The sequence below is a fragment of the Microtus oregoni genome, unplaced genomic scaffold (assembly GCF_018167655.1).
Source record: "Microtus oregoni isolate MIOR12 unplaced genomic scaffold, Mior012 000019F_ref0000042, whole genome shotgun sequence".
In the NCBI taxonomy this organism is placed as follows: Eukaryota; Metazoa; Chordata; class Mammalia; order Rodentia; family Cricetidae; genus Microtus; species Microtus oregoni.
Window position 1 is genome coordinate 12,177,721 of NW_024543078.1, and position 18,416 is coordinate 12,196,136.

Consider the following 18,416-nt stretch of genomic DNA (forward strand, 5'->3'; position numbering starts at 1 on the left):
TACAGATGTCTGTGAGCTTCCTTCCATGTAGGTGTGGTTTTAGGTTGAAGGGTTTGTGCTGAGAGGTATTGAGGACTGTCTTTCTCCTCCAGGAGCATACAGACTACCTTCCAGTACCCTGAACTCTGGTTAGTAGGTGAATAATCTAGTTAGACAGCAGCTCAACTTCTCCATATTCAGTGACAGAAGTGTCACCTTTAGAAACAAGACCCTAACATCAGGTTTTGTGAGCAACCAAGAGCCTTGGCAATAGCTGTGCTGTTTGCTGGTTTCCAAGGGTCTCTTTGGTTAATGACTCAACAGGCGGTAACCTGTTCCTGGCACTGGAGGTTTCATTTGGTGGCACAAATGTCTAGCGGAAGCCTTTTCTCCCCTGTTGTTTTTTGTCTCAATGTGGGTTCCTTTCACATATGTATAGGAAGCTTTTAGGGTACTCAGTTTCCATACAGTTTTTCGAAGAACCTTTAATATTGGTTGTCCCTCTCTATTTTCCCTTCTTTACCTTTCTGTCCCATCCCCCTTTTACTAAACCATCCAATTCTAGTTTTCCTTTTAGCTTCCAAACACTATAGACTACTTCCTTTCCTTGAGAGATACTCTCCTCCCTCCTGGTCCCTTTGTAGGTTCCAAACCTCTGTGTATTATGATTGTAGTTGCCATATCAGAACCTTAAAAGGGAACATCCTTAAAAGAGAAAACATACAATATTTGTCTACATGTGCTAAGTACTGTATGCTTTTGTTGGTGGAGTCTGAAATGCGCATGCGCAGAATACTCATGGTGCAACAGCTGCTGAGCACCATTGTGTGCTCACAGCGCATCACTATGCCCATGGAACTGTGTTGCTAAGGAGGAAGCAGAGTTCAGCTCACACTGAACCAAGGATCTGCCCTAGCAGGACGCTTATTTGGTTCAGTGGGGAAACTTAACTAGGATTTTGAACATTTCTTATTGGGTTTGGGAGGGTACGGGTGGCTAAAGGGGAAGGAAGGGTGGGTCGGGAGGGCCGGGAGGGCCGGGAGGGCCCCGGAGGGCCAGGAGGGCCGGGAGGGCCTGCAGAGCCTTGAGGCTCAATATGCTGGACGACTTCGAATATGATGCCCTGACTTTTAGAGCCCCTCAGCGGACTCATTGGTACACCCGCCTGCGGCCCACATGCCTGGGTCATGGGCGCTTTGTTCGGAAACGGCCGCAATTTCAACTGTACCTAATTGGGTATGACCCTGTGGGGCAGCTACAAAGGGCGGCCAGCGTGGGTGATGTGGCATTAGTTCAAAAATTCATCAATGGCAACGAACACCACATAAACGAACTCGACAAGAGAGGAAGGTAATGGGGCCCAGGGATGGTGAGGGGCAGGAGGGGTGGAAAATGTTGGGAACAGTCAGGGTCTGCCAGGGAGAAACATACTTTCTAGATCTGCAGCCTGAGGGAGGGCAGAGGTCATACTGCTTAAAGCTCTTCTTTCATGGAGACCACTGGGCTTTGTGCCTGCTTTAGGCTCGTAGGCACCTGCTCACCTTGGAAGGGCAGCTTTGAGGCCTTCTTTAAGAAAGCAAAACAAAAATCTTCAGTTAGTTTACAAATCCTTTTACATTGTCTCTTTTAGAGCACTCTATTGGGTGCTTTAAAGGGATTTAGCTAAGAAAACCACGTACATTTTTTTATGTGTGCACTTAAAATTTTATAGGTTTGAGTGTTTTGCCTGCATGTATTTTCAACATAACACACACACACATAAGAAGAGGGTGTTGGATCTCCTGGAAGTGGAGTTTTGGACAGTTGTGATCTGCTATATGGGTGATAGGAATCAAACCCAGGTCCTCTACAGAAAAACTAGAGCTTGTAAATGCCAAGCCATCTCTCCAGCCCTTAATGTATATGTTTTTAATGCTGTTATATGCAACACAGAATTGTATCATGAGATAAATTTTCACATAAGATGTCCACTGGAAGCCAAAAAAAGAAAGAAAAGAAAACATATGTCAGTTTCATGCTCGCTGAGGAATCTCATAAGGAAATTTTCAACTTGAACTATAACTCTGTCTCCCTGCCCCTTATATACCTGTTGTGTGTGCTTTGATTTTGGTACATACATGAAGGCTAGTGGTTGAAATTCTCTTCAAAAATTTCTTTTCATCACATTACAAAAATCATAAGTGTGTGGGGCTCCTGTGCCCCAACCATGCCAAGTAAGTGTGTGAATTTCAGGAGAGAACTGTATTTGACCATTGTGTTCTGCCATGTTGTGGGCTCTGGGAATTGAACTCAGGCCATTGGGTCTGCCAGTGGGTGCCCTCACCTGATGAACTACCCTGTGGTTTCTACATCTCAGCTTTTGAGACAGATTCTCTCACCCAAATCCCCACTGTGTTTGACTGATTGTCTTGGAGTATACTGACTCACCTAGACTTGCAGGCAAGCGAGCTTTGGGGATCCTCCTGGATCCATATCTCCAGCACCAGATTCTCAAGGTGCTTGGGGTTCTGAAGTCGGTGTCTCAGGCTTGCAGGGTGAGTGCTTAGCAACTGAGTTTAAACAATCACTGCAGCCCTCTTTCCTAATCCATGTTTCTTATTTCTCACTAGATCAAAGGCAGGAAATAATGGCCCTCAACAGTAGATTCTCCAGAGCTCACATGCTTCTTGATCATGTCTGGAGTTGTGAGGTTACTTAGTCTATAGTTATTCAGTCTTCCAAATTAGAGTGTCATACAAATAATAGTAAATCATTGTTTCAAAGTATTTTTTGCTTAATAAATGTATCCATTCAGAACACTGAATTCTCCAGCTATACTTATCCCTTCTGCCAAACCATTTATTCCCCACGTGTAACTTAGATATCTACTGTACAGCATACACATCTACTAGCTCTCAAGATCCTCTCATTCTGAAAAGATTCACGTTTCTCTGCCCAGTCAACTTTCCTTACATTCTATATATTTAAATATTGAATAAAATGAAAGATGCCCAATTGCATCCCTAGTATTTTTTGGCCAGAAGCTTTTTGGAAATCAAAGCAAGGGAGCTATGAAGCCATGGATTATCTCCTTCTCGAGAGATTTGCTCAATTATGGTGCTAGATCATGGACACATTGAGAGGTTTAAGACAAAGGCATTTGCTACCTTCTGGTGTCTGTATTAACATGGATAGTCTGTCTATTGTCTGAGGACTATGCTGTGTTTCTGTTGGTAGCAAACATAGAAACATTACATCTGGGCACTGAGAAATGAAAACGTCAAAGTATTGATGACTGAGGATTTAGATTTTTGTTTGTTGTTATTTCTATTCTAAATCTGTTTACATTTCATAGTCTTAAGAGCTGAAATTTACATAGATACATGTGACCTTTAGAATTATCATGGGCCTGTGGATTGTGTCGTTTCATTTGATGTAGGCACAATGGATTACATGATGACCTTTTATTTTGTATGGCAGCAAAGTAGAAAGCATTGCTGATTATAGTCATCAAATATCATGAATTAAAAGTGGCAGATGTCAGTGATGCTAAAGTGTGAAATAAAGAGTAAGGTAGGTGCAGTGGAACTGCCTGCATTCCTACCTACTGGGAGGATTGCCAAGTTCAAGGCCAGCTTAGGTAATAGAGTTTTAAGATGTGGTAAAGGTATTTGAATAAAAAATTTTGCATCTGCTGTAGTATAACATGAGTTCTGCGCTCATTAGGGTTTCTGTCCTACCCAGTCCCCCAGCCATGTAGTCCCAGAGAAAATAGCACAGAGATCACCCACCGTAAGTTATAAAACTGATAGGCCCATTAGCTCAGTCTCCTTATTAGCTCTTGTGGCTTATATTAACCCATTATTCCTATCTGTGCTAGCCACATGGCTCGGTACCTTTTACAAGGGGGCAGGTCACATGTTACTTCTTCGGTGGACTGGGCTGGACTGGGGAAGAATAGGCTTCCTTCTTCCCAGAATACTCCTGTTCTCATCTCCCCACCTCTGCTTCCTGTCTGGTTGACTGGCCTATACTTCCTGCCTGGCCAATCAGCATTTATTTAAAACATGATTGACAGGGGCTGGAGAGATGGCTCAGAGGTTAACAGCATTGCCTGCTCTTCCAAAGGTCCTGAGTTCAATTCCCAGCAACCACATGGTGGCTCACAACCATCTGTGATGAGGTCTGGTGCACTCTTCTGGCCTTCACGCATACACACAGACAGAATATTGTATACATAATAAATCAGTAAATATTTTTTAAAAAATTTAAAACATGATTGACAGAATACAGACAATTCTCCCACACCACTATAGGTATAATTCTGTTCTTTCTCTTCATTGAAATACTGTGTTTGTTACCATTAGGAAGACCAATCATAATTATATCCAGCAAACACTGAGGTGTCAGGTGCTGGAAGCATTTGTATGTGCTCTTGAAGATGTGAGTTTTAAAATCACAGCAGCACTGTGTAAGACAGCTACAGTGTTGAATCCCCATTCTACAGATGGAGAGATTGAGTCATGGAGCTCATAGGAAGTCTAAGTGGTAACTAATAACCAACAGTGATTAGGGTAGGATTCAAATCCAAGCTTAGTTCATTCTAAGAGGTGTTCTCCTGTAATCCAGAGAGGCTGCTCTGAGGAAGGATGAAGCTTGTGATAGAGCACTTTCCTTGACTGGGACTATATGCACTATATATATAGTGCACTAAATGCACTATATGCCTAGCACAGCAAATGAACACCTAAGTAGAGAAATAAGTAAATAAGAAAATTTTAGTTTCTTCTTTTACATCAGAAGGAACTTCACTTTGCCATATAGTATTTACACTTGAATGTACCTTTACATAGTAATTTTTCATTTCCTAAAATGTCCTCTCAATTTGTAGGACATCACTACACTACGCGTGTGCCCATAACCATCCCAACGTGGTAGCATGGTTAGTATCCAACGACTGTACGGAAATCAATATCCAGGATGACAAAGGCTGCACGCCCTTAATTAAGGTAGCTATCGGGCAAGAGTTTTGGTATAAAATTGATTAGATATTATCCTTGTTTGGTTTTTATTACTGTGATGAAACACTGGCCAAAACCAGCTTGAGAAAAGAAATATTTATTCGGCCTACAATTCCACATCACAGTCAGGCATTAAAGGAAACCAGGGCAGAAGCTCAATCAGGACTAGAGGCAGGAAATGAAGCAGAGATCATCGGGGGGGGGGGGGGGCGGTGCTGCTTTCCCATGGCTTTTTCCAAGGCTTTCTCGGATTTCTTATACTACCCAGGACCACCTGCCTAGTCATGCCACCTCCCCTAGGAAGCTGTGCCCTCCCATATCAACCTCAATCAAGAAAATGCTCTACAGACTTCCCCGAGTCCAGTCTGGTAGAGGCGATCCTTCAAGTGAGGTTCCTTCTTTCCCAGTGTCTTCAGCCTGTGTCAAATTATCGAAACAAGCAAATGAACAAGCAACCTCCCCCACTGCAACAATGGCCAAACAGTGCTGGTGAAATGCTTTAATATCTAGGTGTGGTGACATACCCCTGAAATTCTACCACTTGGAAAACTTTGGTGGGGAGGTCATGAATTTAGGCAAGCCTGGGGTACTTGAGAGGCCCCAGTCTCAAAAAAGAGATAATATGCGTAACCTAAACAATTGGTCTGATCCAAGGGTAACTACTCAATGCAATTGTTGGAATGCTTATCCTGACTTTCTTGAATTCAGTATCTCTTTCTTTCTACAATACCCACAGGCGACCCAGATGGACAACGTGGAGTGTGTCTCCATACTACTCATGAAGGGTGCAGATCCCCACATCGTAGATTTCGGTGGGGATGCAGCTCTACACCATGCAGTTGTCCGAGGAAATATAACAATTGCTGGAAAACTGCTTAAATATAAGGCAAATATTGACGCCAAAACAAAGGTAAAAATCACTCAACTTCATTCGCAATGTACTTCCAGCAATGACACTCAGATCACTTTCCACATTCTGAAGCTCAGGCAGACTCACTAAATCTGTTCAGAGTCAAGCATTTTTCCCAATCTGTTTTTTACAGTTTTGCAGGTAACTTAAAGGAACTCAGCACAGCACATTTTGTTTCAGACTTGGGCTTTACTTTAAAATTGAACAAGTAAAGTACTCGGGCCCACACGTACTTCACATACACACAATCAATAAAAAATAATGTTAAGGTAAATGTCTGTAGAAAACACCAGAAATCTGTTACAAGTAAGAAGCTACTGATGTGGTTTGTCTCCCAGAGATGAGGCTAGAGTGAAAAGGTCACATGCACACAGGCAAATGTGGAAATTGGATCATTGAAGAAAATATACTGAGAATACATCTTTATTTAACTTTTTCAAATTTTCTATGTTCATAATGAAGGGGCCAAAATGTGACTCCATCTTAGACAAGTAGTGACTCCATTTTAACTAATGACCTAAGCCTGAATCCAGGAAGTTCCCCAGTCAAGTTTAGCCAATTGGCTAAACAGTTCCAAACCTAGCCTTATAAGGCTGAGAGACCCAGAGTTGCAGGATCTGGCTACTACTGACCATATGTGACAGAAAATTCCAACAACGGATGAAACTGTTACTAGTCTTGTACAATCAATGTGCACCTCATGTAACTACTCCCTGAGTGCCCAATTATAAAAAAGATACTTAGAATTCCCCATATCCCTTTTAAAAGGGCATGCATGTCTTTGTCCTAGGTCCTCATTAACATTTTTTATGGGTGATGGACTGCATTCTGGCTATTTCTGAAGAATAAGCACTCTTTGTGTTTACATACCATTTGAGTCTGGGATCGTCCTCCAGTATTTTTTGGACCACTACAATAGGGAATGATGTTTGGTTTGTGAGATAATTTTTAGTTTAGGGAAAAACATAGTTTTGAAAGACAGATTGAGAAACTGCTCCAGAGATGCCACTTGAGTCCACTCATTCAACAGAGGCACACCAAATCTAACTCAGTGTTTTAGGGTTGGGAAATGGAGGCACATCTCCATGGAGCTAAGAAGCTTGGAACCAGCGAGCATTTGTGGGAAGTTCTGGAGATGAGTGGTGTTCACGGGCAGTGTTGGACAGGGGAAGGTGTGTCAAAGGGAAGAGAGCCCCTGTGTGTATGAATCTGCAGCAAGGGCTGAAGGAAAATCTATCCTTTTGTGACTTTTTATTTACAAAATCAGTGATACTTTTTCAGTAGAGAAGCATGTAATTTCTAAAATGATTTTTTTTCTTTACAGTATGGGATGACCCCATATAAACTCGCACTATACGAAAGGCAACACCAAATGGCCGAGTTTTTAATAAAGAGCGGGGCAGAGGCACATTCGGTGATGAAGCCAAATAGGTACAGTTTCTTCTTTTTACAATCTTAGTGCTGTTCTTGAGGGTGACATTGCTTAAGTAATGAACCCTAAAGTAGTAGAGGGAATATGGCTTCAACTCAGAAGGACATATTGAGAAAGCCTAGCTCATAGAGAATGTGAACTGGAAAAGAGACTCTTCCAACATAAACAAAGGAACAGTGTGTACGAGGGCTCAACTTCCCATTTAAAAACAAGTTTGTCATTTCTAATCTGATTTGATTGGCAAATTTCTACTAGTTAAAGAAACTTCACATTAATGTTGTTTACATTGAAAAGTGTCAACTTTATTTTCAACACTGAGATTTATAATTTTAGTGGTTTTCATTCTGTGTGTGTTTGTACTTTACATATTTTTTTGCATATTTCTTTGTGCAGACATGAAGGAAAGAGGAGGATATTGGTGTCTTGTATCACTCTCTAACTTATCCACTTGACATAAGATCTCTGATTGACCCTGAAGCTGGTCTGGCAGTCAATAAGCCCAAATGGTAGCCTGTCTCTTCCACCCACAGGACTGGGTGGCATGTGCATTCTTTGTGTCTGTGCCCAGTTTTTATGTGGATGCTGAGGATTTAAACTTGGGTTGTTGTGTATGGGAAGCAAACATCTTATTGACTGAGCCATCTCCAAAACCACTGGCTTTTTAAATTTTTATTTTTAAATAGAACTACGACTGAGTCTTCACTGAATGTTACATAGATTGCAATAAGTTGAAACTACAAAAGCAACAAACAACTTTAAGACAGGGATCAATGTTGAATTACATAAATGCAAAAATGTTACTTAGTATGCAGGTAAGAAATCTTTCAACCGAGTTTCTCTAAGGACCAAACCCACTCACCACTACATGTTTGTATTCTAAAGGATCTCTGAAAATCCTGACGTGCCTGAATCTAGAACAGAGGACAAGGGCAGTACCTCTGCTATTAAGGTAAAATTCTCCTTTGTGAAATTCGTTGTCTTATGAATTTTGTTAAAATGCTGCAGCAGTCCACCTATCACAGTTTTATATGGAGATTTGGTCAGAGAAAAGCGTTTGGTATTTGTGAACCATCCTTTCTATAAATTCCAGTGAGCAGTAAGTCCTTGCAGGTAGCAGTGGCCCAATAGGACAATGAGCTGGAAACACAGGAAGGTGCCTGATGTTTGAACAAGGATGGTTTGCAGAAATAAATACACATTAGACTGATTTTAAAAATGACCGAGGTAATGCACCTGAATACATTTTAACGGGTCCAGTTATTGCAGTGGTCCAGGCATCACCCAGGTGCCTTTTCCTTCAGCATAATTGCAGGTAGGTTTTTTCTTCCCTTTGATATTCCTATTTCAGGATCACAGATAAGAGCATCTCCTCTGTTTATCTCTTTGTTTCTGTGTTTACACTAGCAAGAAATTGTGGAAATTTAGCTATTTGTAATGTGTTCAACCAAGGTTTCATTATGAAGAGATTACAGCGTGTTTTCTATTTGATTCCACTAGGAGGATAATGAAATCTCTTCCTCCAGTCACACAGTAAGTATTTTCCCCAATTAGCCAGCAGTTGTGGATGTTAAGATTCAATTACCATATAGTAACACTTTGATTTCTGGATATTTGTTCTGTCTTTGACACTAATATACACTCTGATTCTTTGTATCATGTTCACACATTTACAATATTGTAGGGTTGTAATGAGACATTTATCTATTCATAGTAAAGTGACCTCATCACTATGCACTGCTGGAGGTTCGGAAACCTGTTTGTAACCTGGAGCCCTAAAGTAAGGGTTTGTGTGAATCAGAAGTTGAATATTAATGACTTTTGAATGTGACTCAGTGAACCAATGGGTTTCTCTAAAGCAGTTTCACAGATACTATGATATGGAGAACACTAGTAACCGAGAGTTTATTTACAAATGGAAAATAACATGCATTTTGCATCCCAAACATAGAAGAGAAACTCTGATGAAAGGGGCCTATTAAAATTAATAATCATCTCACATGAGATTCAGAAATTTTAAAATATAGTGAGTTCAGTTCAGTCTCAGTCACAAGGAAAAACCCAGTTTCTCAGTTCATGATTTTCTCAATCTAGTTAGCAGAAATATTTTTTTTACTACTTGATGATATCATAGTAATTTGTAAATAGATAAGCATATTAGCAGATATTTTACTTTTAAGTAATAGTTTCTACTTTCCATCTTTCAATACCCTGTCCTGGTAAGGGATAAAGTAGTTTTGAAATTGTGCACCCCAAATCAAAAGAGTTCATTTCCTAATCAAACCAGGAGAGTCGATCCTCTGTCTTTTCATTGCAGAACATACAGAAACAATTTCTATATTTTAACAAGATCACCACAATAAAGAAGAGGGAACAGGCAGTTCTGAGAAAATCAGTGATGAACCTAAGTTCTCTGGGAGAGGCAATGCCTGAATACTCCAGAAAAAAACATGAATGATTGTAATTCCCAATAACTTGAAAAGTAACATAATTGCTTATGAGGGGAGTGATGCCTTTGTGTATCTATGTCTGCAGAGTTGCAAATAGTGTCAGAAATGAGGAACCCAGCCCCAAATATATCCTTCACCTCCTTCATACCCACACTCCTGGGAATACCTATGCTAGCTAGTGACCTTCTTAGGCAGTAGATCTCAATCTTTCTAATGCTGTGACCATTTAATACAGTTTCTCATGTTGGGGTGACCCTAACTGTATAATAATTTTTGCTGCTAATTCATAACTTCATAACTGTAATTTTACATGCAGGCATGTACACACATATGCACACACTCACACATGCGTGCACACAGGCACGTACACACACACTCACACCACCACCACCACCACCACCACCACCACCACCACCAAGCAAGAGAAAGAGAGAGACAGAGAAAGAAGGGATAGCACATGTTTCAATGTTTGAATACTTTGTTAGCATTTAGGAGACTGGTTAACCTTTGGGATATGGTCTAGCTAGCAGAATGTTGTCTGTGGTGGGTCGTAATGGTCATCCCTATTTTTGGAACCAGTTCTGGGTTGTATGCTTCCCTGTCTACTAGCATGTGAGAAGCAATAGACCACTGCCACAGACAAAGCCTCCCTGTTTGCTTTCCCTACTTCAACTGCTGGAGGGAAAGTCATTCAGTTATAGCAGGGAAGGCAAACAGGAGTTTCCTGTAGCCATTAGTCTTCCTTCCTTCATTCCCTCCTTCCTTCCTTCCTTAAATAATCTCTGTCAGACATTTTGTCACAGCAAGTATAAAAGAAATAACCGTCATTAGTGTTTTTATTTATTTTATTCATTTTTTCTTTTATTATTTTAAGACAATCTTTTTTATTTTACATACCAATCCAAGATTCCTCTCCTTCCCTTCCTCTTTCTTGCCCTATCCTCTCCCACCCTCTCCCCATCAATTTTGCAGAGAGAATGAGGTCTCCCATGTGGAGTCAACAAAGTCTGTCATATCCCTTGAGGCAGGACCAAGGCCATCTTCCCTGTATCTAGACTGAGCAAAGTATCCCTCCATAGGGAATGGGCTCCAAAAAAGCCAGTTCACATACTAGGGATAAATAAATCCTGGTCCCACTTCCTGTGGCCCAACAAAGCTGTCCAAGCCATATAACTGTCATCCATATTCAGCGGGCCTAGTTTGGTCGTATTCAGGTTACCCAATTGTCAGTCAAGAGCCAGTGAGCCCCCTACTTTCTTGGGTCAGCTATTTCTGTGGGTTTCTCTACATTCAACCACATACCTGGTAACAAAGCAAATCTCAACAGATAAAAAAAAAATGAAATAACCACATCTTATCAGATCACCTTTGGGTTAAAGTTGGAATCAACAACACTAATTGCAAAAATCCCACAAACTCATGGAAACTGAACAATTCTCAATAGAAATAAAGGAAGACTTCTTAGAATTTAGTGAAAATGAATGCACAACATATCCAATTCTTTGAGATACTTTGAAAGCAGTACTAACAGAAAAATTCTTAGCAATAAGTACCTACATAAAGAACCCGAAAAAAAATCTCACACTACAGTCTAACAGCACTCTAGAAAACTGTAGAATAAAAACAGCAAACTCACCCAGGAGGAGGAGATGGCAGGGAAAAATCAAATTGAGGACTGAAATCAATAAAATAGAAACAAAGAAAACAATACAAAGAGTCAATGGGACAAACTGCTGCTTTTTTGTAGAATATCAACAATATAGACAAACCCTTATCTAAAGAACCCAAAAGAAAAGTAGAGAATATCCAAATTAACAAAATCAGAAATGAGAAGGGGGCCATAACATCAGACACTGAGGAAATCCAGAGAATCATCAGATCATACATGAAACCTGTACTCCACAAAACTGGAAAATGTGAAGGAAATGTTCAATTTTCTTTTATGTTTCTTTATTGATTTTTATTGAGCTCTACATTTTTCTCTGCTGCCCTCCCTGCCTCTCCCCTCCCCCTTCAACTCTCCCCCAAGGGCCCCATGCTCCCAATTTAGTCAGGAGAGCTTGTCTTTTCCTACTCCCGATGAAGATTAGATCTATACAAGTCTCTCTTAGTGTCCTCATTGTTGTCTAAGTTCTCTGGGATCGTGGTTTGTAGGCTGGCTTTCTTTGCTTTATGTTTAAAAACCACCTATGAGTGAATACACGTGATAATTGTCTTTCTGTGTCTGGGTCACCTCACTCAAAATAATGTTTTCTAGCTCCATCAATTTTCATGCAAAATTCAAGATAAGGTATAAAGCAAGTAAAAGAGCTAGTTCTGTCTGTAGACCTTACTTACACCACTTACCAATCTCCAATACAAATGGTTAAGAGCTAGCTCATTACCTTGAAGCATCTCAGTTCAACATTAGGAGAGACGGGGCAGATTCGACATAACTCTTACACCTAATGAAACCATTGGTAACTGTAATTTTAATATTTTCAAAACCAAACTCAAATGTTCTGTCTTTTAGGCCTAATCCAATTTGGCTTCTAAATTATTATTAGCTATTAAGTATGATCAAATTGAGTAATAGATCAAGGGAGGTCTTAGCAGGGAGATAGATCTCAAGAGATTTTAATGAGTAGACATTCACATGCCAGACATCTTCCAAGATTTCAGTAAAAATTCATTAGCATACAAAGTAACATGATTAATACAAATAGAATTATTAGACTAATGCAGAGGTTTTTGGCTGATACAGAAAGTCAATGGTAATGTGATGACTGTGGCAACCATGGAGTGTTGCCCTCAGCATGAAGGGAACAACATCTTGGATAAGCAAAGGATTAGACTACAAAACACAATATCACTAACGGATTAAGGTATTAGCATATTCTTGAGGCAACTAAAGCAAAACATCAGTGGTTTCTATCCTTCAAAAATGCGAATGAAATAAAAGCAAACATCACTTTTCTGAGGTTAGAATTGCATAAAACTATATTAACACATGAGTTCTCCAGAATCCATTATCTGGTAATTGCAGTATAATGAGTATAAAATCACCAAACTCAGCGAGATAATGTCGGTTCCCCATGCTAACAGAATATTAAGTAGGAGACTTCATGGAGAGGTCAGCCAGACATGCTGAGAAAGGACACAGGCCCCAAAGGCACAAAGATGATGCTATGCCTAGGAAAAGGCAAACCTAACATATCAATGAGTTTACTCCATATTCATTCTGAACTGCTAAAAACCAAACTCTATTTCTATCTTCAACTCTCTCCCCTCTCAAACAGAGTCATCTTTTCATTGAAAAGCTAGAACACACACACAAGTACAGAAACACATACACACATGCCAACAGGTCAGAGCACTAACTTTGTAACTCTATGACCTGAGTTCCGTCTCAGAACACAACAAGCAGCAAGTGTCTGATACATAATGCCAACACGCTGATATCTAGATTAGAGGCCAAGAGTAGAACAGCCATGACATACAAACCATCCAGAATGAAAAACGAAGAGCAGCTGAATCACTGTAAGATCATCTCGCAAAAGGAAAATGGAGACAGCCATTCCTAAAGGTTCTACTCTGCCCTTCTCAAACAAAAACACACATACACATGTACACACATACACACACAAACATACATAAACATGAACGAGAGCAGGTCCCGTTTTAAGATTCTCAAATTCGGGGCTTTGAATCAAACAGAAAGAAAGCAGAGATTACACGATAACAGTGGGTATAATGATAAAATTTCCGTGAGGAAAGAAATATTTGGGGACTATAAATCAAGAGCCTGGCATGAACAGATAAGTTTTTCTAAAGTGAATCAAAATCAGTGACATTTTTAATGAAAACTACAATCCCAAAATTTCCATAAAGGTTGAAGAAACCAGGCCGGAAGGATTTCTTCCTGATAATTATGACGATGGCATCGTGGCCCAGTCTACCGCCGACACTGAATTACATTCATTTCAAGGTACAAGGCACAGATGTGACACTCTTCAGGAATCTGAGAAAATGACACTTCACGACACCACAATGGATCACACACGTTCTTTAGGACTTACACTGGGCATGCAAGGGGAGACCACATGCTGACTCTAAGCTTGCTCTTGGTAGCCACACTGGTGACACCATGGACCCTCTGCAACATTACTTTTTGACAGTGAATAAACATTTGGAATGTATTTGAAAACAATCACAACTATGAACTTTGTTGCAATTAGAGGCCCTCTAGGTTCTCCACAATGATACTGAGTATGCTCACAAGGGGTTCCCATTGTCAAGTCTTCAAACAAGCATCTTGAAAAGAAAAGAAACTCAGCAATCCACCATTCAATTGTTTTAATGTTTGTTCACAAATGGTGGAAATACTAAAGTACAGACAGTAATAATCGTGATGTTGTGGCCAACATTATAAATATGGAATTATAAATTTAAAACAGTTTCTGGATACAAAAAATAAATCTGGTCATCCATGCAGCCCTGCAGGGCTCTCTAGTAGGGCCGGTCTCTAAGTTCCTGAATGTTTTCATCTTTATCCTTTTACGCAGGTCCTCCAGGGCCTCCAGGACCACTTCTTGTTCATTCCATCTGTTCCATCAATGGTCCAGGACCGCGTCTTATTCCTCCACCAAGGCCACCTCGGTCCAAGCTACGGACATCGAAGAAGCAACCTCTGTCTCCACCTCTGCCTCCTCGGGACATTTCTGCAGGACCAACACGGTCCATAAGTCCGCCTGATCCTCGCTGCATGCCACCAGGGCAGCCTCACCAGGTGAAAACAGAGAGCCCCCTTGTTAAGGTTATTATCTTACTACCCCCTTCATCCCCCTCCCCCACACATAAACCGGAGCAGGTCCCCTTTTAAGATTCTCAAACTCTCAGCTTTGAATTAAACTGAAAGAAACCATGGTTAACCGATAGCAGTGGTTATAGTGATAAAATTTCCCTGAGCAAAGAAATATTTGGGGACTATAAATCAAGACCCTGGCATGAAGAGATAAGTTCTTCTAAAGCGAATCAAAATCAGTGACTTTTTTTTTTGTTTTTTGTTTTTTGTTTTTTTGGGTTTTGGAGACAGGGTTTCTCTGTGGCTTTGGAGCCTGTCCTAAAGCTAGCTCTGTAAACCAGGCTGGTCTCGAACTCACAGAGATCCACCTGCCTCTGCCTCCCGAAGGCTGGGATTAAAGGTGTGCGCCACGACCGCCCGGCCGTGACATTTTTAATGAAAACTAAGATCTCAAAATTTCCTGAAAGGTTCAAGAAACCAAGCCGGAAGGATTTCTTCCTGAAAATTATGACGATGGCATCGTGCCCCAGCCTACCGACGACACTGAATTACCTTCATTTCAAGGTACAAGGCACAGATGTGACACTTCTCAGGCATCTGAGAAAATGACACTTCACGACACCACAATGGATCACACACGTTCTTTAGGACTTACACTGGGCATGTAAGGGGAGACCACATGCTGACGCTAAGCTTGCTCTTGGTAGCCACACTGGTGACACCATGGACCCTCTGCAACATTAGTTTTGACAGTTACTAAACATTTGGAATGTATGTGAAAACAATCACAACTATGAACTTTGTTGCAATTAGAGGCCCTCTAGGTTCTCCACAATGATACTGAGTATGCTCACAAGGGGTTCCCATTGTCAAGTCTTCAAACAAGCATCTTGAAAAGAAAAGAATCTCAGCAAACTACCATTCAATTGTTTTAATGTTTCTTCACAAATGGTGGAAATACTAAAGTACAGACAGTAATAATCGTGATGTTGTGGCCAACATTATAAATATGGAATTATAAATTAAAATAGTTTCTGGATACAAAAAATAAATTGCCTCGTCCATGAAGCCCTGCAGGGCTCTCTAGTAGGGCCAGTCTCTAAGTTCCTGACTGTTTTCATCTTTATCCTTTTACGCAGGTCCTCCAGGGCCTCCAGGACCACCTCTTGTTCATTCCATCTGTTCCATCAATGGTCCAGGAGGAGCCCCAGGACCGCGTCTTATTCCTCCACCAAGGCCACCTCGGTCCAAGCTACGGACATCTAAGAAGCAACCTCTGTCTCCACCTCTGCCTCCTCGGGACATTTCTGCAGGACCAACACGGTCCATAAGTCTGCCTGATCCTCGCTGCATGCCACCAGGGCAGCCTCACCAGGTGATAACAGAGAGCAACCTTGTGAAGGTTATTCTCTTACTACCCCCCATTCTCCCCCCCCCCCCCACATAAACCTGAACAGGTCCCCTTTTAAGATTCTCAATCTCTCAGCTTTGAATTAAACTGAAAGGAACCATGGTTAACCGATAGCAATGGTTATAGTGATAAAATTTCCCTGAGCAAAGAAATATTTGGGGACTATAAATCAAGACCCTGGCATGAACAGATAAGTTCTTCTAAAACGAATCAAATTCAGTGACATTGTTAATGAATACTAAGATCTCAAAATTTCCTGAAAGGTTCAAGAAACCAAGCCGGAAGGATTTCTTCCTGAAAATTATGACGATGGCATCGTGCCCAAGACTACCGACGACACTGACTTACCTTCATTTCAAGGTACAAGGCACAGATGTGACACTTCTCAGGAATCTGAGAAAATGACACTTCACGACACCACAATGGATCACACACGTTCTTTAGGACTTACACTGGGCATGTAAGGGGAGACCACATGCTGACGCTAAGCTTGCTCTTGGTAGCCACACTGGTGACACCATGGACCCTCTGCAACATTAGTTTTGACAGTTAGTAAACATTTGGAATGTATTTGAAAACAATCACAACTATGAACTTTGTTGCAATTAGAGGCCCTCTAGGTTCTCCACAATGATACTGAGTATGCTCACAAGGGGTTCCCATCGTCAAGTCTTCAAACAAGCATCTTGAAAAGAAAAGAAACTCAGCAAACCACCATTCAATTGTTTTAATGTTTGTTCACAAATGGTGGAAATACTAAAGTACAGACAGTAATAATCGTGATGTTGTGGCCAACATTATAAATATGGAATTATAAATTAAAATAGTTTCTGGATAGAAAAAATAAATTGCCTCGTCCATGCAGCCCTGCAGGGCTCTCTAGTAGGGCCGGTCTCTAAGTTCCTGACTGTTTTCATCATTATCCTTATACGCAGGTCCTCCAGGGCCTCCAGGACCACCTCTTGTTCATTCCATCTGTTCCATCAATGGTCCAGGAGGAGCCCCAGGACCGCATCTTATTCCTCCACCAAGGCCACCTCGGTCCAAGCTACGGACATCTAAGAAGCAACCTCTGTCTCCACCTCTGCCTCCTCGGGACATTTCTGCAGGACCAACACGGTCCATAACTCCGTCTGATCCTCGCTGCATGCCACCAGGGAAGCCTCACCAGGTGATAACAGAGAGCCACCTTGTGAAGGTTTTCTCTTACTACCCCCCATTCCCCCCCCCACACACACAAAAACCTGAACAGGTCCCCTTTTAAGATTCTCAATCTCTCAGCTTTGAATTAAACTGAAAGGAACCATGGTTAACCGATAGCAATGGTTATAGTGATAAAATTTCCCTGAGCAAAGAAATATTTGGGGACTATAAATCAAGACCCTGGCATGAACAGATAAGTTCTTCTAAAGCGAATCAAAATCAGTGACATTTTTAATGAAAACTAAGATCTCAAAATTTCCTGAAAGGTTCAAGAAACCAAGCCGGAAGGATTTCTTCCTGAAAATTATGACGATGTCATCGTGCCTCAGACTACCGACGACACTGAATTACCTTCATTTCAAGGTACAAGGCACAGATGTGACACTTCTCAGGACACTTCACGACACCACAATGGATCACACACGTTCTTTAGGACTTACACTGGGCATGTAAGGGGAGACCACATGCTGATGCTAAGCTTGCTCTTGGTAGCCACACTGGTGACACCATGGACCCTCTGCAACATTAGTGTTGACAGTTAGTAAACATTTGGAATGTATTTGAAAACAATCACAACTATGAACTTTGTTGCAATTAGAGGCCCTCTAGGTTCTCCACAATGATACTGAGTATGCTCACAAGGGGTTCCCATTGTCAAGTCTTCAAACAAGCATCTTGAAGAGAAAAGAAACTCAAAAAACCACCATTCAATTGCTTTAATGTTTCTTCACAATTGATGGAAATCTTAAGTACAGACAGTAATAATCATGATGTTCTGGCCAACATTATAAATATGGAATTATAAATTAAAATGTTTTCTGGATACAAAAAATAAATTGCCTCGTCCATGCAGCCCTGCAGGGCTCTCTAGTAGGGCCGGTCTCTAAGTTCCTGACTGTTTTCATCATTATCCTTATACGCAGGTCCTCCAGGGCCTCCAGGACCACCTCTTGTTCATTCCATCTGTTCCATCAATGGTCCAGGAGGAGCCCCAGGACCGCATCTTATTCCTCCACCAAGGCCACCTCGGTCCAAGGTACGGACATCTAAGAAGCAACCTCTGTCTCCACCTCTGCCTCCTCGGGACATTTCTGCAGGACCAACACGGTCCATAAGTCCGTCTGATCCTCGCTGCATGCCACCAGGGAAGCCTCACCAGGTGATAACAGAGAGCCACCTTGTGAAGGTTTTCTCTTACTACCCCCCATCCTCCCCCCCCCCCACACATAAACCTGAGCAGGTCCACTTTTA

At 41.3% G+C, this 18,416-nt stretch overlaps 1 protein-coding gene across 1 annotated transcript in view; it reads left to right on the plus strand.

The window, feature by feature from the left end:
* Positions 1-1,075: 1,075 nt before the first annotated feature.
* The window catches only part of LOC121459611 (collagen alpha-5(IV) chain-like), a 30,869-nt gene continuing 13,528 nt past the window's right edge, over positions 1,076-18,416 (plus strand). Inside the window, exons 1-10 of the mRNA XM_041669501.1 lie at positions 1,076-1,329; positions 4,850-4,967; positions 5,716-5,889; positions 13,639-13,735; positions 14,373-14,536; positions 15,019-15,115; positions 15,691-15,926; positions 16,226-16,322; positions 17,439-17,528; positions 18,089-18,324. Of these exons, the coding sequence (XP_041525435.1) occupies positions 1,076-1,329; positions 4,850-4,967; positions 5,716-5,889; positions 13,639-13,735; positions 14,373-14,536; positions 15,019-15,115; positions 15,691-15,926; positions 16,226-16,322; positions 17,439-17,528; positions 18,089-18,324 (1,563 nt within the window). The remainder of the gene's footprint in view (positions 1,330-4,849; positions 4,968-5,715; positions 5,890-13,638; positions 13,736-14,372; positions 14,537-15,018; positions 15,116-15,690; positions 15,927-16,225; positions 16,323-17,438; positions 17,529-18,088; positions 18,325-18,416) is intronic.